The sequence below is a fragment of the Poecile atricapillus genome, chromosome 25, assembly GCF_030490865.1.
Source record: "Poecile atricapillus isolate bPoeAtr1 chromosome 25, bPoeAtr1.hap1, whole genome shotgun sequence".
Taxonomy (NCBI): Eukaryota; Metazoa; Chordata; class Aves; order Passeriformes; family Paridae; genus Poecile; species Poecile atricapillus.
The window spans coordinates 2,927,268-2,951,584 of NC_081273.1; the positions used below are offsets into that span (position 1 = coordinate 2,927,268).

Consider the following 24,317-nt stretch of genomic DNA (forward strand, 5'->3'; position numbering starts at 1 on the left):
TCGGGGGAAAGAAAAGGGTGCTGCTTTAATTCTACAAGCAGTGTAATTTCCCCCTTAGAATGCCTCTTGTGGGTCTGTGCACTCAGATTTATGGTCCTGGCCCAGTGTCCTTTGAAGCAGAGTCCTTGTACCTCCAGATTGTATCCGCCCTGTTCTCTCTTCATGCACTGGTTCCTAATCTGAATCACAGCTCTTGGGAAGCTGGAAATCCAGTACTGAAAGGGTTGTATCCATTTTGAGTTGAGTGTGGCAGCGTGGAGGGCACACTATGCTGTTGAGTGGAGATTTTCTTTTAAATTTCCAGCAAAAATGACATTTTCAACAACAAATAGTCACTCTGGCAGTGAATCGTTTCCAAATTTTGGCAGCTATGGGTCATTTACAAATTAAAAGATAAAATCAGAGTGTTTCTGATAACAGTGAGATGTTTTGCACTCAGAGGAGTTTGGGGCTGGTTCTGAAATGCTTCAGTCAGAAATCTCCTCTTCCCGGTGAGGATGACTGACTGGCTCTGCCATGTCCTAGTGGGATTGGGAGCTCTGAACAGGCCTGGTGGCCACTTTCATAGAACCAGAAAGGTTGGAAAAGACCTCTAAGGTCATTGTGTCCAAGGATTAAGCCAGCACTTTCAGATCCACCACTAAAACATGTCCCCAAGTCCCTAAGGTGGTGATGGAGGAGGAGGAGCAGAGCCTTTGCTCCCACTGTGATCAGCACTGACATCAGAGCTCATTCAGAGTCTTAGGGTTTGCTGCAAGCTGCGAGAAGAAGCTTTGAGGAAGGCTGGGGGTCATTTTGGGCTATTCCTGCCACCATCCAGGCTCCTGGGCTCCAGCACAATCTCACTTTAAGTGAGATCCGAGGGAAAAGCAAGGCAGGAGCCGCACAGCCCTTCCTGGGAGAGAGGGAGATGACGAGCAGTGTCTTTCCAATCAGAACAAGATCCCCAGAGTCCAAAAGGAGCAAGGCTTGGGCATAAAAGCCAGAGCTGCCCTAATAAAACATTTACTGGGGTTTGGAGACCTGTGCGCTCCGACACGGCGCATACATATTAAATGATCAAAGTTGCAGTGCCTTCGGAGGAGCCGGCTGCTAATCTAATGCAACCCTTGGGCTTTGCTCACCACTGACTCTGCATGAAAGAGAATGCCAGCTCTGTTTTCCTATTTAAAAGATTTCCCAGCTAAGCCAGGTGGGTCACAGTTCAGGAAGGAATAGGATCTGGCCTCTTCAGGGCTTTGGCAAGGAGGGGCTTGGGAAGGCTTGTTAGGGTTGAGATGGATCTGGCTGCATCTCTCAAGCCCTGTCTGCCTCTGAGTCCTGCAGGCCAGCTTGGTGCTGCCATGGTCTCACCCCTTCCTCCTCCTCCTCCTCTTCCTCCTCCTCTGCTTGTCCCTCCCTTCCCTAAACCACTCTCTCCACATCCCATTGCCCTGCTCTGTCCCAGCCTGAGTGTTAAAGTTCTGCCATTGGATTAAAACCAAAGCAAAGGGAAAAAAAAAAACACCCAACCCAAACAATCCCACTCCCTTTGAATTTATAAACCGAGCACACTCAATCTGGAATGTGCCGAGGAGGAAAAGGAAAACACAGAGCCCCCGGGGGTGCTGTTTTTCTAAGTGATGCAGCCCTTTATTTTCCTGCCCCCACTTGTTTTAGCTGTGCAGGTAAAACCCTGGCAGGGTGCTGGTTCCTGGCGTGGGGCTCCCTCCATACAGAGCCAGCTCAGCAAACCTCCAGCTCTCCCATCATCTGCTGCTGCTGCAGAGCAAACACTGCACCTCCTGCTCCCTGCTGCTCCAGTGGTCTGGGACTGATGGGTTTGGTTTTCCACTTGGTTACAGCATTTCTTCTGCTTCTCAAGCGTCTCCCATGTCTTTCATGTAATTCCTTAACTAGTTTCCATTTACTGGTGGTTGCTTTCTTTTAAGGTACTTGAATCTGTTTGATCATCAACAAATTTCTCTTTCTGTTCCTCTGATAAAAAATTAAATCTGGGCACTTTTTGAAGGCTTCCTCCCCACCCCCTTTTCTCTTCCTCCATCGCTGCTCAGTGGGGAATCAGTCCTTTTCTAGGAAATGAAAATAAATAAAAATTAGAGTTCAAAGTGTGATATTTCCCCTTAAGAAGAAGAGGGGAAGAAGAAGGAAAAAAGCCCCACCATATATTCTTACAGATGTGACATCAAAATGGAAAACTATAAAGGACATGTTTTCAAAGGCTTGTACAGGGACTGAGTTGGATCAGTAGGAAACAGGCAAAGTCTCTCTGGGTGCTTTGAAATCCTATCCCCAAGTCACCAAAACTGTTGTTTTAGCTGGAGTGCTGGTGTTCCTCCACCTGCCAAAGCAGCTGGATGGGGAGCAGGGGTGTGCTTGGGACAAGTGACATCGTGGTTGGATGCTGGCACCCCCTGCATCCCCTGTGTCCTCGTGTCACCTTGCATCCGTGTCTGCCAGCAGAGGCATCTCCTTGCTCACTGCAGAGGAGCTTTTTGGGAACAGGGGAAAAGCACAGCCAGACCCTTGGGAAGGGTGCAGGACAGAGGTGTGGGAAATCAGCTCTTTCTGTCTTGGTGATGGCCACCACAAGTGGGGCAGTGGGGATGGGCAGCAAGAGCTGCTGACTCTGCTGAGAGCTGCCCGTGGCTGGGGAGGGGCTGCATCAGGGCAGGGCTGAGTGTGGGGTCACCTCTGGTTTCCCAGCCAGCCTGGAATCGGGCTGGGAATAGCCCCGTGGTTCCGTGGAGCTGCAGTCTGCTGGGGGGCAGTCCCCTGGGCAGTCCTGTGGGGTGGCAGATGGATTAGCAGCTCACTGTTGCCCAGGTAACTGCCTTTCCTCCCCTGAATCCTGATTATTTGGTTTCTCACCATACGCCGTGGGGCCCTGCGGCTCATTCCATCCTTCACAAAACCTCTGGTGCCGTGGCAGAGCAGGTTCCCAGCTCAGCTCCCTCCTTCCTCAAGGGGCATTTTACCCTGTGGGCACAGTGGAGGCTGAGCCATCGTGTCCTGGGACCCTCTGAATGAGCCACCGTGGGGTTGGAGCAGCCAGGATGTTCCCCAGGGGGCTCATCCAGCCCAGTGGCTCTGCATAGAGGGTCCAGTGTGCTGGTGATTGTTTCCTGCAGGCAAAGGCTCGAGCAGCAGCACTTTGATTGCATTAGGAGAAATTAAAGGAGTTTCCAAATGTGTGTGAAACCCCCTGGCTGCCCCAGGATGGAGGGAGCAGGGTCAGGTGCAAACCCAGCTCAGCTCCAGACTTGGATTTATTCAAGGTCATCAGAGCATCTCTGTGAGCATCTGTGGGCACAGGGACCAGCCCTACGCTATCCAAGGCTGGATTGTGCATCTCTGTTTTTTAGGGAAGCTCATAACAGCCAGGAAGGGATCCCACAGCTCCCAGCAAGCAAAAGCTCCCCCCTGCTCTAGGCAGGTGACTTGCACAGCACAGGAGGCTTTAGGAGGTTGAGTGATGTTCCAGACAGCAATTTTTCATCTGTCACTTCATCTCCTCCTGCAGCTTCCCTGAGTTATCCTCAGTGCAAACTCCTTTTCCAGAGATTTTCTCCAACAAAACTCTCTCACCCCATCACTTCCCTCCGTGCTCATGGAGCATCCTGGCTGTCTAATGTGGAACACGAAGGTCTGGAGCCCATGGCTGTGACTTCCACGTGCTTTCAGCGACAGCACAGACACCTGCCTGATGCAATTGATTATTTCTTTTGGGGAGGAGGAGCTGCAATTAATCTCTGCTTGTCTTTAGTGCTTTTTGTTGTCTTTCTGGCTGTTAAACTGCTTGTGTGGGAGGAAAGATGTCCACCTAATGGTGGGAGATTGCCTGGGGAGGAGGAACAAGGAAACCTTTGGGTTCTGGGGTGCTCCTGTTGCCCAGTGTGTCTCTGGTGGAGTGGAGAGGGAGATTTCTCGGTTTGCAGCTGGTTTGGGCCACAGGGTGGGCTCGAGCCTGAGGATGTGCTGAAGTTTTGGGGTTGATTGTCTCACTGTGAATCCCTGGCTCCTGCTCCATCACCTTGGATTAATTACAGTACAATGCAATATACATTTATATGGTGTCTGCACAAGTGTCTCAGGGCTTCTGCAATCTGAAAAATCTAATTAAGGTGCAGCCTCCAACATGAATGCTTATCACCAGAATGCGTGCAGCCAGCCAGGGGCAGCTGCCTCCCCGCCTCAACCCCAAGCAGGATCCACACTCTCCTGGCATTATTAATTACTCAAAGCTCGGTGTCCGAGACACCGATCGATAGCGCGGCTCTGCAGAGATAGGAGACTCTGAGTGTGAGGAGCTGGAGATAACCATCACCCAGAAACGGGGTGGAGGCTGTTCCTGGCCAGGGAGGAGGAGGAGGAAGAGGAGGAGGAGTCTCTTTGCAGAGACAAGCACGTGTTCCCAGTGACTTTGATGCTGGGATGTTGCTGATGGAGAAAAACGTGGTTGATATTGAACCTTGGCCTGGGGAAGGTCGTGCCTTGGGGGTTGGACCGGTGCTGGACACAGCAGCACTACTGCAAAACTTACTGGGCATTCTTATTTTGTCTCAGGAGTGGCAGCAGCTGCCTGGAAGGGAGGGAGGGAGCACCACAAGTGTGATGAGAACGTAAATAACCAGGGGAAAAGGGAAAGGAAATGTGAAGTGGCCCTTTAAATATGAGCCTCCAGAGCCCAGAGCCCAACTAGCTTTCCCTAAAGTATTCAAATGAGATTGCAGCATCAGATTGGTATGCATTAGGCTGGTCTCAATGAAAATTAACATGTAATTGCTTCAAATGAAGTAAGTGAGGAGGTAATCTGTTCTTAAATTGGATTCGCAGGATTTTGTGGTACCATAATGCAGCTGTGAAATGAAATATATTTTAAGGATGATGTCCTCAAGGGGAGAGGGAAGGATGGGGGGGTCTTTACTGGGAAGGGTCCTTTCCCTCACTTTCTCTTTTGTTTCTGGTCTCATTAGTGCTATTTTATAAATGAGGAAAGGGCTTTGGTGCCATGGCATGGCTGGAGAAGGTCCCATTGCTTTGGCTCCATCATATTTCCTTCCTTGACATCCCTCCTGTCCCTCTCTTCCACTTCCTCTGGTTCTCCACTTGCCTTGCTATGTCAGTGCTTCTCCAGCCTCTTCTGTCAGGCACAAGTCCCCATCCCATTGCAATGAGTCACATGGGAGTCGTGAGATGAGCACTTGAACTTTGTTTATGTAGCAAACCACCTTCTGGTTGGGTGATGGGATAGGATCTGTCTCTGTGGTGGGGTTTGTGTGTGTGCAGGTTCTTGTTAGGGAGCTGGATTCTCCAAGGAGAGAGACATCAGAGCAAGAGGCACAGTTTAGCTTCTCTCAGCTACTTGTGCTCTTCTGCCGAAGAAGAATCACCCTGTGATGCAGCACAGCCCTGCAAGGCTTCAGGATTCATCTCCAAAGGCTTGGGATGCCCCACTCCTCCTACTCAGCCTTGAGTTGCCAGGACCACCTCTCTGTTTTAATTTTAAGGATTTGCTGCTTGTCCTTGTTCTGTCTCTCCCCATCTCTCCCCATCTGGCAGCAGAGGCACGATGAGCTCAGCCATCATGGTGAGGATGCAATTAGGAGTGTGAGGGAGAGCTGGTGTAGGAAGGTGATGTGGTAACCTGCAATTATTCCCAGGCTAGAATTATAGAGATGGCATGGTATATATAGATATAGTATATATAGCTAGAGAATAGATAGATAGAGAATAGATAGATGGATATATATAGGTGTGGGATATATAAGTATAATAGCAGCGTATTTTTGCTACATAAAGTTGTGGCCGCCCCATCCCTGGAAGTGCCCAAGGCCAGGTTGGGCAGGGTTTGGAGCAACCTGGGATAGTGGAAGGTGTGCCAGCCCATGGCAGGGGATAGAACAGGATGATCTTCAAGGTCTTCTCCAACCCAAACCCTTCCATGATCCTATGTGGCAGCAGAAGGCAGTGACAGTGCAAGCTCCCCCAGCTCCCCAGTGTCCTGGGCAGCTCTGCCAGTGCCTTAAAAACCTGATGCCTCATCTTGTGTCCTTCCCTGGGCCCTGCAGCCCACTGCTTGCAGCACCTCTCCCTCCCTCTCACCCCCTGCTCCTTCTCACAGAGCCCCTGGACTCGCAGCATCCTCCAGCAGCCTCCAGTTCCCTCCTCCATCTCTCTGCAGTCCTGGCAGAAAGCATTCACCCCTCACCGTTCCTGTTTTGTGCCTCAACTTCTAAGGAAAAGCCACTTCAGTGATAATTTCCCACTTGTGATAAGTTAAGTGCATGGCTTCCTTTGGAATACATTTTCAGTGCAGTTAAGCTCAGCAGTCCCTTGCCTGTGTGCGTAGTTAAACGCGCTCCTTTGCAGCCCGTTGGGGTGGATGGCATCGCTTTATTCCAGGGCCATTAGTGTCACTTGGCAAAGCAGAAGCAGGATTTATTCCGGGGCACAGCTCGTAATTGAGCGAGTTCAGCCGGGGATCGGCGCTGACTGCTGCGAGTGCAGCCGGCCGGAGGAGAGCGGAGCTGCCGGGGTGAGGGATGGGGACTTGGGGTGACCTGAGTGGCTCAGCCCAGGACTAGCAGGTAGCAAAGGAGCATTTCTTCTAGAGAGAAGTGCAGAGAAAGGAGAGAGATCCCTGTTCCTTTGGAGGCAGAGAGAGAAAACGACTTCTCTGCACCTCCTCAGATGGGGAGACCTTGTTTTCCAGGGTTTACGCTGCTCCGTAACACTTGAGGGGAGAGGATGAGCTCATCAGGGAGCTGTTCTCTTCTGTGGGATTTTCCACACCTCTTTTTGAAGCTGCCAGAGCCTGGTCCTGGACTGGGCTGATGCCCACCCAGCAGGAGTGAGGATCCTTCCATAGGCAACCCTGGAAGACTGCCAGGGAAGGGATGGCTTTCAGTGAGGACCTTTTGCCTGCTGGCATCCCTGTTCATTATTTGGGCTTTGGGAATGCGAAAAAGGAGAAAACCCTGAGGAATAACTGTCCCACAGCTCAGTGCAGGATCCCAGCAGGAGTTCCCTGGTGGTATCTGTGTCGTTTTTAATGGGGCAGGAACACAGGCTCTGGTGGTGCCAGCCACAGCCGGGGTTAGGGACACGCTGCCTGCCACGCTCTGCGAGCCGCTGCCCTCATTGGTGTTTTGTGGCACGCTCCGAGATGCTGAGATGGAAGATGCTGTAGATGTGCAGAGCCCTGTTGTTAGCAGAGACAATGGGAGGATAAATAGAAAGGCTGGATGAGCTGAGCACGGGACTTGGAAAGGTGCTGGTGCACTGCTGCATTGCAGAGAGATAAAGACTTTTCCAGACGAGCCATCCCTGCCGGCTGCATCACGATCTGCCCAGCCCTTGGGGCCGGCACAGGGCTCTCCAGGACTGTCAGGATGCACACAGAGGTGTTCATGGAATCCATGCCTGCTCCCTACCCTGCCTGATGCTCAGTCAGCAGGAGTTCCAGCTCTTTTTGCAGCTCTCCTTCCCTTCCCAGTCCGGTTTCCTCCTGTTTCCTAGGCATTTGCCAATAACCGTGTCTAAGGCAGCACACTGGGAGTTGTTTGCAGCTCTGTGAATCCCGGGCAGTGAACCAAGGCGGATCTTTTTGAGCCCAGTATTATTATTAATGTAATTAGTGGGAATCATTTGCATGTATAAACTTTCAATTGAGGAGATCAGGTACTTTATAAACATGAGTTAACATGCACTCCCTGGCAAGGAGGTGCCAGATATCTTCAAAGCCTTGCAGAGGGCAGGAATGAAGGGCAGGAACTTGCATGAACCAGTGGGAAAGGCAGGACCTCCCATTCCAGGTCCCTGACTGCCTCTGCAACAACCAACATGGAGCTGCCTGGGCAGGGAAAAGAGGGGGAAGCACAAAGGGGTTTTATTTTTCACTTCTGAGCATTTCTTTTCACCAGCTCGGTGTTATTTTGAAGAGGCACTGGGGTGGCAGCTGATCCAAGGGCACCTCCTCACCCCGCAGCCTTTGGAGATGCTCTGGCTGCTGCAGGGGGGCGGGAGGAAGGCACCAGCCCCAGCAGGAGCCCCCCTTTTCCTGCCTACCCCGCTGCTGAGTTAATCACTGGGTCAGCTCCTGCCTGTCAGGAGCCAGGCTCCCCATGCAGGGAAGAGGTTTCTTGGTCCTGTGACCACTCTGTGCTGTGAGAACCTCCTCAGGCTGTGTCTTTGGTGGTGTCACAGCAGTGGGAGCTCCAGGGATCCCCTCCAGCCAAACTCACAGTGAGGGCGAGGATGACTGGGCTGGTCCTGGGGAGTAGGTGAGGATGGGAGTACCAAGAACCTGATCACAGCCACTCACCCCAGCAGGGCTGAGCCTCCAGCCCCCATCAGAGTCCCTGACTGAGCACTGGAGGCTTCCAGCAACACCAAACCTGTGGACATCTTAATCCAGCAGTCCAGCTTCCACTGTGAATGGAATCCTTCCTGCAAGGAGCCTGTGAGCAGCACATCCAACCTTGCCATCCAGGCCCCAGGGCCTGAGCTGGGTGTCCCTGCTCCAGCAGAATGGGATTATTGCTGGAGGAGCACACGCTGCTCCCAGTGCATGCTCTCAGTGGGGCTGGTGTGCAGGGCAGGGCTGGCCAGCCCTGTGGATGTGAGCAGACGGTGCTGCAGGGAGGGTGTGTGAGCAAAAGCAGGCTGGGTGTGCAGGAAAGGGATCAGATGCTGTAAATCCTGCTGGAAAAGGGCTGGACTGGGAGAAATTGCTGGTGCGTGACTTAACCCAATGCAGCAAAGAGAGAGAAACCAGACTGGGTTGTAACAATGAGAGGTTTGGCTCGATATTTATTAGTTAAAAGCTTTCAGACCATGTTATATGTGATATCCACACCTCAGGCTGTCCATGGCATAGGCATCCCAGCCTTACAGGATCGTGGGCAGTGCCTGTCCCAAGGAGCATGGCACAACCTGGCCCCAGCTTTCCCTTTGCTCAGGAATTGATGGCCAAAATTATCTTCTAAACATCATAGGAAACTCTGTGAGACTGTGCCTGACTGGGATTGAGTTGTTCAAAGCCTGGCCTTTAATTAATCCTAATAAATAACAATAAAATGTGATAATCACAGAAATAAATCTGAGATGTGGCGCTCTGCCTCCGGCAGCACGCTGGTTTAGTTGATCATTTATAGCTCGGCTGACGGTGCAGAGGCTGGAAGGTGATGTCTGGGACATGAGAAGCTGGGGACAAGGCAGGGCCAGAGTACATGTCATTTTACCCAGCCTCAGCAGGAGGATTTGCACCCAATTTTAAGATAATCCCCAAACTTATTCCTGATCTCTTTAGCTCATAGCAGAGACAAAACATTTCTGGTGTGGGATTGATTAAAAATCTGGAGGTGTGTGAGAATGGCTGAGTTAGATTGGGAAGAAAATGAAAAGACATCTGGGGCTGCTTGATGGTGGGACATGGTTTAGGGATGGGCTTGGCAGTGCTGGGTTAATGCTTGGATTCAATGATTTTAAAGGTTTTTTTCCAACCTAAAGAATTCAGATCAATGCCATTTTGAATTTCCATCGAGTGGCCAGGATTTAGGAAGGTGGATTCTCTAGGGTGGGCATGCCACAAAAATTAGGGGGTGGTGGAAGGTGAAATGAACCTGGGAGGGGTCAGTTTGGTCACAGCCCAAGCTGGGCCTCCACATTTGCTGGGGTGAGCCAGGCTTAGCCCCATCCCTTCCTCCCCATGATGGAGCTTGTACCCTGATAATTGCAATGAAAGCAGCAATCAGGTTGGTAATTTTGCTGAGCTCTTTTCAGTTCTAATTAACATTATTCATTTCTTGTGTGTCCTGCTGGGTTGAGACAATCTGTGCTCTCCAGCCCAGCCCTCTGGAACACCAGCAATCTGCATAAGAGGCAACAAAAAAGTGTTGTGTGCCAATTACTACACTTCAGTAATTAAAAACCTCCTTCCCCCCACTGCCTGCCCACCTCCTCTCCTGTCATTTTTTTGTGTGCAAACTTGAGAAAGCAAAGAGAGGAATTCAGGAGGGCGCGTCACTGCTGGCGTGTGCCATCTGTGTCTGCTCTGGAGTCGCAGGGAGGTGCTGGGGGCTGGATGTGGCACGGGTGGGATCAGTGGTCAGGGAACTCGGCACCCTGCTGCTTGCTTATTCCTGGTACTTGTTTGTGAGGCTGTTGTGTCCCCACTGATGGCTGTGTTGGCATTTTCAGCCCAGCTCATCTTTGTGCACGCTGGCAGAATCCTTGTGGTGTTGCTTTCCCCTCTTCCAGTTTTCCTTTGAGTGCTGTCCCTGCAGCCAGGTGAGCTGCTGGCTGCACCTGTGGGGCCCTTTGGCTGCATGAGCTCAGCCCTCAGGCTGTGGAAATGTTTGGGAATACCAGTGTAGGGGAGAGTTGCCAGTCCCTAATGGATCAGCTTGATAAAGGAGGGTGGATAACAAAGCCTGGAAGTTTTGGTTGTGGGAGATGTTGACAGATCTGGAAGGGGCTGCACCAGCCTGTATCCCTTTGTCACTGATCAGGGAGTGCAGGACAAGGCATGAGCAGATGGGTTGGGACAGGGGGGGAGGATGGAGATCTGCAGCTTTCACCTTGGCTCAGTGCATGTAACCATCCTAAAATGCCCAAATTTGTGGAGGGAGCAGAGGGTCTGGTGCAGCGTGAGGAGCTGCCTCTCCCTACAAACCATCCCTGCCTGCCCCAGGATGAGGCAGCAGTGGTCAGGCAGTGTTCCCATCTCCCTGAGGAGATTTGGGACTCTGGGTTTTTTGGGAAGGAAACAGCAGAAAGGGGCAGCAGTATCCGGAGCAGCATCATCTCCACCTTGTGCTGGCACACAGCAGTTTTTCAGCTTCCTGGAGGAGAAGTTCTCGCTGTCTGAGCAGGACTGGAACAAGGATTAAGGATCTTGAGAGAGAAAATTACCTCATCTGTGCTTAATTGTTTTTAGATCATATTTTTGGAGGCAAGCACTGCTTTCCAGCACCCCAAGGACCTCTCCCTCCCCTCCTTCCCTGGCACATCACGAGGTGGCAGGGAAAGTGAGAGCTTCCAGCGAGGTGGAGGAGGCATCTCAGGGCTCTGCACTTTGCCAGGAGCAGGGTGGGAAGAGGGGAGGCTGTGGGCTCGGTGGTGGCTTTGCTCTCCACCTGTGCCTGGAGCGTGGTCTCCTGGCCAGAGCTAAAGGCTTTGCGCTCGGCTGCCCCTGTGAGGGAGAGGAGGCTTCTCATCCCTGCCCTGGGCTGCTGGAGAGAGGAGCTGCTGGAGGAGGGAAGGAGGAGCAGATGGAGGGGCTGGAAGAGCATTGGGTCGCTGTGATGAGCCTCGGCCATAGGGACCCCGACCAGTGCTTGTGCGAGGAGGAGCAGGAGGAGCAGGAGGAGCAGGAGGAGCAGGAGGAGCAGGAGGAGCAGGAGGAGCAGGAGGAGCAGGAGGAGCAGGAGGAGCAGGAGGAGCAGGAGGAACAGGAGGAGCAGGAGGAGCAGGAGGAACAGGAGGAGCACAGTGCTTGGAAGCAGCTCAGGAAGGAGCACAACTGCCAACCCCTAAATAGCCCAGCACATCCAGAGCTGAAAGCACCTCTTTCCCAGGAGCTGCTGCTGCGCTTTATTTCACATATATATAAATATATATATATATATAGGCTCAGGAGCTTTAAGAGGCAGGGAAGAATATAAAGTAACAGCTTGAAGCTTGCCGATCCCAGGGACAGGGAAGCGTGTCTGGGTGATAAGGAGAGATTGTGCCCAGGTGCTGTGAAGGGCGAAAGCACTTATTTCACTGTTGCCTCATGCGTTACCTGAGCCCCGTTGCTTTTCAAAAGCACTTAAATGCCCATATGATAGAGGGAATGCTTGGATTGCACACTGTCTGGCTCCATTATTATCCAAGGATCTCCAAGCTGATGCATTTCATAAAGAAAACTGGCGTGGAGGAGGAGAGAGGAAATATATATTTTTAGTTCAGCCTGCTTAGAGTTCCTCAAGGTAACATCTGCAGAGGGGACTGGTTGAGGAATTCAAGTCACGTCTGGTTTCTCATCACCCAGCCCTGGACACCTCTGTGTTTGTGCAGAACCACCACCACAGGAGCCTATTTCATGGTACCAGAGCCAAACACCAAATAACCACTTCATTTTATTCGTGCCCCATAGGTCTGAGCTACCAGCAGAGCTGAGATTTGGAGTTCAATAGACTAAACCCATCCTCTGGGAAGTAATCTCCAGTTTAATTCAACTTGTGTAACTAAACTCTCAGGCCTTTTACTCAAGTTGTAATGCAGCTGAGAGCAAGAGCCAAGTTCTTGGTGTTCAGCCCAGACTGAATCTATTGCTTTTTTAAAATGTAGATCATAAAAATCTGCTCACATTTAATTTATTATTATCGTAATATCATTATGGAACAGTAGTAAAATTGTTTAATATATTGGCTGTTTTTCACACCAGAGAGGGAGGATGGAGCAGGAGTTGGGTACTGGCAAATCAGGGGTGTCCTGTGCTGCAGACAACACATCTGATTTTGGGCATGTCTCCTCTGTCACCCCCAAAAGTTGTGTGTTGAGGCTGGGTGGGTTATTTTGGCTTCTCCTGTAATCACTGGGGCCAAAGAGGTTCCAAAAAGAGGCAGAATGAAATGAGACAACTTGTCCCCAGGTGGGTACCTGCATCTTCCCTGGCGTCAGTAATGGATACAGGAAGAGAAGTCTCATGCCACAGAATCATTAAGGTTGGAAAAAGATCAGTCCAACCATTCCTGTACTGCCAGGTCCTCCACTAACCCATCCAAGTGCCACATCTCCGTGGCTTTTAGATCCCTCCAGTGACTCCAGCACTGCCCTGGGCAGCCTGTGGCAGGGCTTGACCACCCTTTCAGTGAAGAAATATCCCCTAATATTCAATCTAAACCTTCCCTGGTGCAACTTGAGGCCATTTCCTCTTGTTACCTTGGAGGAAAGGTGAATCCCCACCCAAAGGAGTCTAGAAGGACCCCAGTAAGGAGACAGCCCACCCAGAGAAAGGGCACACTCCCTAAAGTGTCCAGGACAAGTGGCACAGATAAAACCATCCTTGCTGTTACCTCCCATTAGTCTGGGACATGGAGCCCATCGAGTCCCTTCCATTCCTTGGGGTCACCCCACGTGGGACATCCCAGGAGCTGCTGGGCTCCCTCACGGTGCCTCAGAGGTGAATTTGCATCCCAGCCACTGCACAAGTAATGAAGTGGCTTTGGGAAGAATATAAAGAGTGGATCTTAGGCTGAGTGGTTTTATGCAGGGACATTATGCTCTGGAGCCAGCATCCAGCAAAGCGTGGCTAAATCCCGATGGCTCCGTAATCCCAAAATTTCTCAGAGAGAAGCAGGGGTTTAGCTGGATGTGGGGGCTGCAGGTTTCTGCTGTTTAGAGAAGGTCTTGATGCTTGTCTGCAGATGATTTGTGGCTATGGGAGGATTCAAACTTGGCTTGGGGACATGGGGGTGGGGGGGTTACAGGGCTGGCAGAAACCTTTGGGAGAAACAAGACTGATCCCAGCTAATGTTGACAGGAAAATAATCTTCAGGATCAAAATAATTTCTAGGTTTGCACTGTGTTGTCTCCAGGGGGAACTCAGGTGCTTATTGAGGCTGAATATAGAGGATTTCTACCTTCAAAACATCCCTGGATAAGTGAAATGCTCAGCAGGAGTGAGGTGCACAAGTGAGGGAGGTGCAGTTGATGGGTACAGAAGGAAAAGTTGACAGAGGGGACAAATGGTCGGATGCTCAAGGTTTCTCTTTAAAGGTGTGTGTATGTCAGAGCTGGCTTTCTCCAAAGATAAATTTTCCTCACTCCTTTGTGAAGCAGCACAAGCTTTCCCAGCACCACTTTGCATTCCTTTGTGTGACTGCAGGGATGTGAAGGTCTGCAAACAGAATGAGAGGTGATGGATTTGGGCAGGAAGTAACAACCCGCACCGCCCAAAAAAAGTGTGGACTCGGGATGGAGGTTTGGGCTCAGCTCTGTTTGTCTGGGAGTTTGAAAAAGAATAAATTGGAATGGAGGAGTGAAAGGCTGGTACTGGGTGTCTCCCTGCATCTGGAAACTCTGTGGAGCTCTTTGGAAAATCTCTGGAGCTGCTGGTTTAGATGGATAGCGGTGCCCTGAGCACCGCAGGGAAAGTGCTGACCTTGTCCTCTTTGGACACTGAAAGCTCTTGGTCTCTGAAAGTGCTGCTGACAGCAAAGCTAAAAATAGTGCCAGGAGGACCAGGAGGGCTGGCAGGGAGGGAGGGAGAGCTCCCAAGAGCAGCAGCACACTGATGGGTCACCTCTCTGCCTCTCCCCAGGTGCTCCGTGGACAACCGGGTGACCCGAGTGGCCTGGCTGAACCGCAGCAGCATCCTCTATGCCGGCAATGACAAGTGGTGCTTGGACCCTCGGGTGGTGCTCCTGGCCAACACCAAAACCCAGTACAGCATCCAGATCCAGGATGTGGATGTGTATGATGAGGGGCCCTACACCTGCTCCGTGCAGACAGACAATCACCCCAAGACATCGCGTGTCCATCTCATCGTGCAAGGTAAGAAGAAGGGAGTTTGTGGAGCGGTTGGGCTTGGGGCTTTGCTTTCTGTTCTTTTTGCCCTGGTGTCTCCTCCTCCCATTGCTCCCATGTTGAGCATGTTCAGCTTGGTGCAGAAGTAGAGGCTGATCCACAAACTTGGATCATCCCAAGCTGGGTAATGAATTTTACAGAGTCAGAGAACTTGCTGAGTTGGAAGGGACCCACAAGGATCATGGAGTCCAGCTCCTGGCCCAAGAGTCACACCATGTGTCCGAGGGTGTTCTCCAAATGCTTCCTGAGCTCTGTCAGGGTTTATCCAACTTTGCTGATGTAATCCCAGGGCTCTGATACAGGCAGCTCTGCCTCCCGACACAGCCACCGGCAAACCCGTGGTGCTGTTTGTTGTTGTTGTTGTTGTTTGATGTTTTTTTGTTTTCCAAGCTGAAGGCAGTGCATGAAGTAAAACTTGTGCTGGGGGGAAAGAGAGAGTTGACAGATTTGTGTGCTTTGTGGGGGTGTGTGTATGCCTAGCAACAATATGTGTTTGTGTGTTGAAATTCCATACTTTTGGAGAAGGAGGAGGAGGAGAAGGACCAGCACAGGGTGCTGGAGCACTTTTGGTGGCTAAGTGGGTGCCTCCATGTGCTCTTCAGCAAATGTGTGAGCACACACGACTTCTGGAGAGGGGACAGACAGGTGTGGCCACAGGTGATGGCCAAGCAGATGGACATTCATGGAAGATAACTCCTGTGCCCATGTGGCAGGACAAGAGCTGGACAAGGAGGAGCCTCATGGAGGGACACACAGAGCCTGATGAGCTCTTAGCCTGGGGCAAGATTAATGGAAAATTCCTAATCCCTTGCTAGGAACTAGGTTTTTTTTTCCTGCTGCTTCTTCTGTGATTTGGCTGGGAGCCCTCTTAACATGACACACCAGCTTGAGTATTGGAATCTCGTCTCGGGCTAATTTTCGAATGCTGATGGGTGTATTGATTTGGAAACAAGCTGGGTTAAAAAGGCATTGGTCTTGTACACAGAGTCGGGTTGAGCTAATCCGCCGTCGATATTCCAGGCCCGAGCACTATTGACAGCCTAATGAATAGAAGTGGGGAAAAAACCCAGACTCAGGGCCTTTATTTTTCCTCTTCCCTCCCTTTTCATTTTCCTTTTCCTCTTCAAGCAATCAAGCTGACTAACCAGAGCCGGACTTTCTCCATCTCCATTAAGCGCGGAGGGAAGCGGATGCATTGCCAGCTCCGGTTCTGGCTGTTTATCTTGCAATCTCTTATTACCTGCCTGAGTTTCTTAAGCCAAAGTCGATCACCAGCAAGTTCTGAAGTCGCTATCAGATGCTGGGGTGATGCAGGACAATTTCTATCTGTTCTCTTCTGATTCCCATTTCCTGACCTAAATTTCCTGTATCACCAGACATCCAGGCCCATCCCTCCCGTGTCCTGCTGTATCATTAGGAAGAGATATTTGGGTACTGCAGGAAAAGGTCAGAGCTTAACTCCTTGCAGCAGTTAAGTACAGGATGATTCAGTGATGGGCTCAGTCCTGTAAATGTGCTGAAGCTCCTCATGCTGCCTGCAGAAATTCCAGCTCTGGAGAGCGAGCCCCCTAATTTGAAGAGCTGTTCTTTGGCTCACCCAGCCCTTTCTCAGAGCAGGACATGAAAGTGAATTACCATGTCCAATTAAAGGGAAACGTGCCTTAATGACCTCGATGAAAATTGGACTGGGGTGCCAGGATTAACTCTCCTGCCTTGGAAATTGGGCCCTATAAATATGTTTTCTCTAATAATCCTGCCCAAAACAGCATTCAGCTTGTGGGAAGTGGTGCTTATTCACCCTCCTAGAAAAGCAGGGTGGCCCAGTACCAGATTTCAGGGATGTGCCAAGTTCAGCACATGGCCCTGGGACATTTTGCCCCTTCCTGATAGGGGCAGCCTGATAGGAAAGGAGAGGTGATGTGAGGAGGTGAGAAAGGAGGTGTCTCCTTTTTAACAGGTCACTTCCTTCAGGAAGAGGGCAGTGTGCAGGTTGCTCTAAGCAGGTCCTGAGTTTCCCCTTGCTGCACCAGCAAAGGGCCTGGAGGCACAGCTCTGGAGGCAGGAGCTCTCCAGCCTCTCAGGATGCAATTAAACCGTGCCCTGGGGCAGGCTGTGCTCTCCAAAGGGACTGGCAGCCGGGGGGCAAGGAGCTCTTCCCCTTCCAGCCAGGAATGCAGCAGCCTGTTGCTCCCCCAGGCAAGCAGGGTGCATTTCAGCCAGGCCCTGATGCTCTGAGCCCGTGCCTGCATCCCTGCTCCTCCCCAGCTTTAGGGAATATCGCTGGGAAACAGCCATGGATGGAGGGCATCCGTGGTTTTGGCCAAGGGAGGCTGGAGAGCAAAAAACAGGAGAGGGATAGGGGTGGGAGAAAGATATTCCTGCAGGGTACAAGGGTCAGGAATGATCCCCAAGGAGAGAATCAGGTAGAAACACCCAGATCTGATGATGCCCACACTGCAGCAAGGGGTGAGCTGCACATTTATTTCTAGGTTGGCTCTACTGGATGGCCGAGATCCCAAAATAGGTGGGGAGAAGGCACCTCAAGAGCTAATTTATCCCGTCCCCCTGCAACCAGGCAGAGACCTCACTGCCAAGAACATGTGAAAGCTATTCTTGAAAATCTTTAACAAAGCAGGTTCTTCATTCTCCCCAGACAATCTATTCTACTGCTTTGCTACCTTTTTAATTAGAAAATGTATAGCTAATATCTAACTTAAACCTTCTTTGTTGCAAATGAAGTGGAGTTTTTCTCAGCTTATTCCCAGTGGATGTGGGGAACAATTGATCAGTGTCCTCTGTAATAACCTTTTGCTTTTGGAAGGTTGTTATCCCGGTGCCCCTTAGCCGCCTTCTTTCTGAAACCATCCAAGCTCTGTTTTTCCCTCTTTTCCTCATTGGCCAGGCTTTCAGAAACACTTGTCAGTCTTAAAATCCTGGTACAAAAGGGAAAAGGTGATTGCTGCTGATCCAGGAATAGCAGGTCGGTGCCTCTGTGCTAATGTGGGACAAATGAGCTCAGGAATGAGACAGCAGACCCTTGGCACCAAATGCACCAAAGTTCAACCTGCTATTTTGGGGACTGCTCTAAATGGGGTCAGGCTGGTGGTGCCAAGCTGATGTCAGCCAACAACAGAGCTGCCAAAGGGACAGGGAGGTTCTCAGTACCTGGATCTCTCCTGGAAAAATGCACCCAGATTACAGACAGAGCTAAAATGAGCAGCTCAGGGAGCATCCCTGTCATTTGCAGGGTCTGGAAGGTGCTCCCACTCCTTCAGTACACGTTCCTTCTTAGGAGGAGTTGCCATAAGACCAGACAAAGCACCAAAAACCAGCACTGCCTGTGTTTGCAGGAATCTGCCTTGAACCTTGGGGAGAGCGAGATGTTTTTGGGAGTAAATCCCAAAGAAACAAAATCCAAGGAAGCCCCACTTTCAACAGGTAAACTGTGAACTTGGAGTGGGGCAGAAACCCAAGTGAGGAAGAAGATTTAGGTCTCACTGACCTCTGAGGAGCGATGCTTTTCCTTCTTCTCCTCTCCTGTATCCCACTCTGGTTTCCTAAGCAAATCCTACTTCTTGCAGCAGCATCTCAGGCACAGCCTCCCCCTTCTCCCTGCTCCCTGCAGGACATTCCAGCTATTTAAGCCATTCTCCGGGTTCCTGGGTTTAAAGGAGAGAGGGGAGGTAGGAGGAGAAGGACGATATCTGAAAAGCTGTTATTTGTATTGATAATAAGCCGTCTCCAATGCGTGCCTGCAGAACACTCCCACTGCCTTGTAAGATGCATTAAGGGAAGTTGGCCTTATCTCAGTGCTGGAAATGGACTTGGGGAAGGAGGCACAGAGCCTGCCAGAGTTTAATCTCACTTAGGCACACGAATTTGCATGATAGAAAATGGTGGAATTTTAGTGTTTAAAAAGAAAGAAAGAAGGAAAAAAAAAAAAAAAAAGAAAAAAAAAGGCAAAAGCAGGCAACTGGGGGATATTAGCGCTTTCCCCGCTTCTTTATCAGTTTCCCTGGACCTATCTGGCTCTTGCTGTTGTCACTGGAGCAACTAATCACCCCTCCCCTTTTGTTTGGTGTAAATGAGTTTTCCCCACTCCTCCCGGAGCCCGGGTTAATCTTCAAATCCCACCTTTGTCTGGGAGTTAATTACGTGCTCGGCGGAGTCGGGGGGCTGTGGACGCAGGTGGCAGAGGTGGCAGTGCCGGTGGCACCTGTCCCCACGAGGGGAGCAGCACTGCCAAGGTCTGTGCCAGCCAGATAAAGCCACCTGCTTTGTTTCAACCACCACACTGCCCAATTAATTTTCCTTTGATGCCACAAGCCCCTTTCACTCGTGGGACAGCAAGGAGAACTTTTTGTTGCTGTTTTGCTGCCTGGGAAATGCCTTTGCTGGGAGGAAGGCTCAGTCCCTGTAGTCATCATCACCTTAACTGTGGGGCTGTGCCACCGGTGCCAGTGGTTCTGGGAGCAAGGAGGGACAAGGGATTTGCCCACCAGTGGCAGAGGATGTGCAGACATTGATCACGTTTGAAGCCGTGGGCTGGAGTTTCACACCGGGCAGTTTCACACATCCTGCTTCTGGCATGGATTTACTGGTGTGTCCACACGTTTTCCCCCTGGGAGCAGCTATTCCTTCTAGAAGCAAAAGCAGGTTTAGATAATAACTCCTAAAAGGCATGGGGGAGCTGGGAGAGCCTCCCCAAAGCTGTGGAGGGGAGGAAACCAGCGGCACAAAATGGAAATCCTCCCTCACTTCGCCTGAGCTCTCGGCTCCTTTGACTGATGTGTTCCTTCTCCGTCTCTCTTTTGTTGCTAATAACCATCCCTCTGTCAAAGCATCCTTGCCTTTTGTATCAGGGCTGTTGTGGAGGACTGAAGGTCTCCCACGCTCTCTCACGCACTGGCCTAGTTTTTGGCTCTTTATCCTCGTTTTGCTGTGTCCTCAGGGAGCATCTCTGCAGGTCCCACATCCATTATTGCCCCTGGATCCCTCCTTCTCCCCCACACCCTCAGATCCCAGCCCTGGCTTCTCTGGGATGTGAATGTCCGAGTTCCCCTGTGGAGTGGCCTCGTACCCAGCCAGGCTCCCTCCGGCCTCCCCAAAGTCACTTGACCTCTTTGCAAATCAGTTTAACATCTGTGAGGCAGAGATAATAATTGTCACCTACTTCACAGGGGGGTTGATGAGGATTAATTCATTAATGTCGACAGAGGTCTTTGAAGATGGAACGCGCTATCTGAGAGCTAAACGTTATTATTAATTAGCAATTATATCATGGGGTGGGAGCAGGGAGGGAAAAGAGACTCCAGAGTCTGTACTGTGGGAGAGTTTGCTCTGGGCTCACATTCTGCCCTTGCTGCAGCTTCAGGCTGCCCCAGTTTCAAGTCCATGCTGCTGCTGGAGGGAGCCAGGCACTCTGCATCCCACTGGGGGTGTGTCCCACCATGCTGCTCCTGCCTGGAGCTTGTAGATGGGCCCGCTGGTATGAGGAGTGAGAAGGATGGGGAGGTGAACAGTGCTCAAGTGAGTTAACATTGTTAGGAGGGCAACTTGGAGGTTGGGATGAAGGGAAGGCACAGAATCCCAGAGTGGTTTGGGTAGGAAGGGACTTTAAAGCCCCCCTAGTTCCACCCCCTGCCATGGGCAGGGACACCTTCCACTGTCCCTGTCCAGCCTGGCCTTGGACACTTCCAGGGATCCAGTGGCAGCCACAGCTTCTCAGGGTAACCTGTGCCAGGTCCCCACCACCCTCATTGTAAAAAGCTTCTTCCTAATATCTATTTCATGAACTTTTTTCAATTTCAAACCATTCCCTCAAGGCATCCTCTGGGCTTGCCTGGCACCCCAGTGATGAAGCGGGCCAGGGTCATGGGAGGATGACCAAGGAGAAAGAATTGGCAGGAGAGTGGAGGAGAGGAGAAGGAAGATCCAGTGATTCACAGGACACACAGACCGGTTTCATTTCCTTCCTGTTTTTCTTCCTTGTGTACACCCAGGCTGTGGCTAATTCCTGTTTGTCTCCCCAGTGAAGTGTTAATGCTGCAGTCCTGTGTATCACTGGGTTCCCTCAGTCAGCACTGACAGAGTTCTTTGTGGTCCTCTCCAGATGCTCCGTGCCTCAGTGCTGGGGGCATTCCCACCTCTGACATCCCCGTGGCTCCACTGTTTCCATCCTCCCTGGCTCAGCCGTGTGCGCTTCTGTGGCAGCGAGGAGAGCTCAGTGGAACTCTCTCTGCTACTCCCTCAGAGCCGCGGAGGTCACCCTCGGATCACCCCTCTTCCAGAAAACAAGAGTGTGCTCCTCTTTGAGCCTTTCTGAGCACGCGAGCGCAGCAGCCCCATTCACCCAAGCTCTCCAAAGGCTTTCAGGGAGAGGTCACCCGCCTCACCCAGAGCCATTCAAGAGTGACTCCGCTAATCCCTTCTGCGGAGCGGCTGAATCCGGGAGCCCAGAGCACTGGAGCTGTGTGTGGCTCTCCAGATGTGCAGCATCCTTTCCCCCCCGTGGATTTACCATCCAAAGAGGTGCCCCAGCAGCACCCAGGATGAGCGCCAGCCGTGTCCCACTGCCGCCTGCGGTTTCTGGAGGAGCTTTGTGATAAAGCCAGTGGGGGTTTAATGAGGTCACTGCAGTTTAATGTTACTGCAGTAATCTCTTTTGTTTTACTACATTAAAATATTTGTGGTGGAACGGTTGGACCACTGTAATGTGATAGCGCTACCTTAATGTTATTGTTGCCATGGCAACACTAATGGCAGCTCAATAACATTATTGCAATTTAATCTTACGACAATAAAATTAAGGGTAGAACAGTGAGACCTCGGCTCTGTAATGTTACTACAGTAACAGCATTGTTATCGTAACCGCAGGAGCGGAGTCAGCCCGCTGTAGTGTAACATTGGTACCGCGCTTTGTTGTTACTACAGGAACGCCACGGAAAATCACAGCAGGGGATGAATGGGAGGGAGACGTCACCGGTGCGCTGGTGCTGCTGCTACCCTGGGGCTGTCAGCATGGGGAGGTCATGCTGTAATCCCATCACTTATTCATCTAATTCCTCAATTGTGGTGTTTTTATCGGGGTCTGTCCTCTTCTCCCTCCGTTGCTGGAGCTCTTTGGAGCAGGTCTGTTGTTTTAGTGGCAGTAACTCTGCAGGGAAGGATTTAAAGCACTGCCTCCATCTAGTTCCAGATCCTTCTGCCTGGCGTTTTATAGCATGTGGCTGTTATGGAGTGATAACGTTTTATATTTATATGTCATCTTTCAATGTGAAGGATCCCAGCACAAGCTACAAATTACTGCCGTGCTGCAGGGCCAGGCAGACAACCCGGCACACGCAGCGTGCCAGAGGAGGGGTTTCATCCAAGGGCACTGATTCCTCTGCAAGTGAGAGTCTCCTTTGCCTAGAGGATTCATCCAGAGTCCCCAGACTTTGTGAGGTGGGGCACAGACCTTTGTGTACCCTACACCACGTGCCCCAGGTAGCACCTGGCATGGGTATGGGAAAAATTCCTCCTTTCCCTGCTGGCAGCACTGCATCAGGGCTGGAGAGGCAGTGGGGGGACAAGGCACAGGTGACATCTCTGTGCCGTGCAGGGGCTCGCTGCAGTTTTCTCCAGCCTCCAGGGGAGGGAGGCAGAGCTGCTGATCTGTCCCGAGCATCGCAGAGCTTCCCTCATCCTGTCCAGGCCCAGCGCTCCTGAGGACGCACACTTGCCGTGCCCAGGGATGTGTGCTTTTGGCTGAGGGATGTGCCCAGGGGCGCATTCTTTCTGTGTCTGCTGATTCATGATTGTTTTCCCTGGGTATGAGCTCTTGCTGTGCTCAGGGATGTGCTCTTTGTGCAGAGAGATGTGGGTTTGTTGAGCACAGGGATGCAGATTTGCCACGGTCAGGGATGCACTCTTGTCCCCAGGGATTTCTTCTTGCTGTGCCCAGAGATGCACAGTTGTCATGCCCAGAGATGCCCTCCTGCCACGCTCAGGGCTGCAGGTTTGCTTTGCTCAGGGATGTGTGGTTTGTGCCCAGGGATTTGCCATTCCCAGGGATGCTCTCCTGCTTGCTGTGATTCACATTTGCTGTGCCACACCTGCCAGCCACGCTTAGTGCCCCAATTGCCCACCTGAACTATCCACACCACCTCCTCTCCTGCAGAGACAGGAATTTTCCCTCTGCTTTGAGCCCTTGTGCTGCCTCCCAGTTTCTCAGATCTCCATCCCCAGACAGCTTTTTGGCACCTGAATCTGGGGGTGTTGCTGCCCACCCGCATTCCTCCAGCCCAGCCCCGATCTCGGCCCGCTCTGTGCAGCAGCTGCTCCGCTCCCCTCGTGCCTCAGCATTTGATCTCTCTCCATGAGTATTTGGATTCTGACCACCGCAGTAATTCCTTGTTTGTCCTTTAATAAAAGACCCGTGGGCTCCCCTTGACACTGGAGCTGGAATCTCTGGGACCTGGGGTGTCCTGTGTGCCAACTCTTTGTGGCAATCTGGTTCCACATCCATCCTGCCAAGCCCGCTCCTCCGGGGGTTACGTGTTTGAAAACACGAGCAGCAGCTCATCTCCCATTCACTGTTTTTCTCCATCATTTGCTTTATTAAATATTGATTTTCTGTTGCATTATTAAACCTTAAGTCCTGAGCATAAATTCAGAGTTGATACTTTAATCTGGCTCTTCTTTTTGGCCTTTAGAACTGATTTTTCTGGCCAGTCTCTCCGGAGGCGAGTCCAGAAGCAAAAACCTGTTGCAGAGGCTTGGGGAGTCAGAGGATGAAGCAAAGGGCTCTTCCCAAGGGATTTTTGTCTGTTTGGTGTAGTCTTTGCTATGAAGGTGGCATCCATAGGGATCCTGGCCTGCAATCCTGCACAGACCTTGAGTGAAAGGAGGCTGGGGAGGAATCAGCCAAGTTTTTTCAGGGAATTTTGTACATTAATGGCTGCCGGAAGGATGTGGTCCTCTCTTTTTTTCTCTTTTTTTGCAGAGAGATTGCAATCTGGAATGGGAATTTAGCCTGGAGCCACTGCGTGGGCAGGGTGGCAGTGAGGCATCCAGCCCTCCACGTGCCTGGCTCTGCTCCCTAGGGTTTGCTGCCTTGCTCTGCCAAAATTGCCCTGCTTGGTAGCAGGACTCTGCCGAGGAAGGGAGCCACAGATGGCAATGCCTTGTCCTAAATTCATTCCCAGCTCCTGAGTGATGCTGCACAAATCTGGGCATTTTTTACCCTACAAATCCTCAGCAAAACCAGAAATGGCCTTGGCCAAAGCTGCAGGCAAAGCCAGAGGGATGTGAGTGGTATAAAGCCACCACCAATAAACCAGGAGCAGTGCAAGTGGCCACCATCCCATCCTTGATAGCCACGGTGGGTAGCTCTGATCCCTGCTCTGATCCCTGCTCTCCTCCCATTCCCTATCGGAGAGCTGCACACTGCCAGCTGCTGCCAAACCCCATGCTGCCAGAAACCAGGTGTCTGAACATGCTTCCAGAGCCAAGAGAGCTCTGCAGCCAAAAGGGAGGAGGGGAAAGCACTGTGGCAGCACCGGCAGGTTCAGGAGGATAAAAAAAAATAAAAAAAAAAAAAAGAAAATTAGAGAAGAAAAAAGGCAGAGGGAGGTTTGCAAACTGCTTTTGGATCCAAACAGGGCATGGAACCTGTGCCTGGCAGCTGCTGTGCTGAGCAGTGATTTAAAAGCAGACTCCCAGCAGCAGGGAAAGAGGCAGAGGGGTAAGCAGAT

General features: G+C 51.3%; 1 protein-coding gene across 6 annotated transcripts in view; it reads left to right on the plus strand.

The window, feature by feature from the left end:
* Positions 1–24,317, plus strand: part of LOC131588352 (protein CEPU-1) — a 354,322-nt gene that overhangs the window by 290,430 nt on the left and 39,575 nt on the right. For all 6 annotated transcript variants that reach the window (XR_009279558.1, XM_058857165.1, XM_058857167.1 and 3 more), the window contains one exon: positions 14,315–14,547. Coding sequence is in view for 5 of the 6 variants with exons in the window: in XM_058857165.1 (XP_058713148.1) it covers positions 14,315–14,547 (233 nt within the window). In the remaining variant the exon portion in view is untranslated. The remainder of the gene's footprint in view (positions 1–14,314; positions 14,548–24,317) is intronic.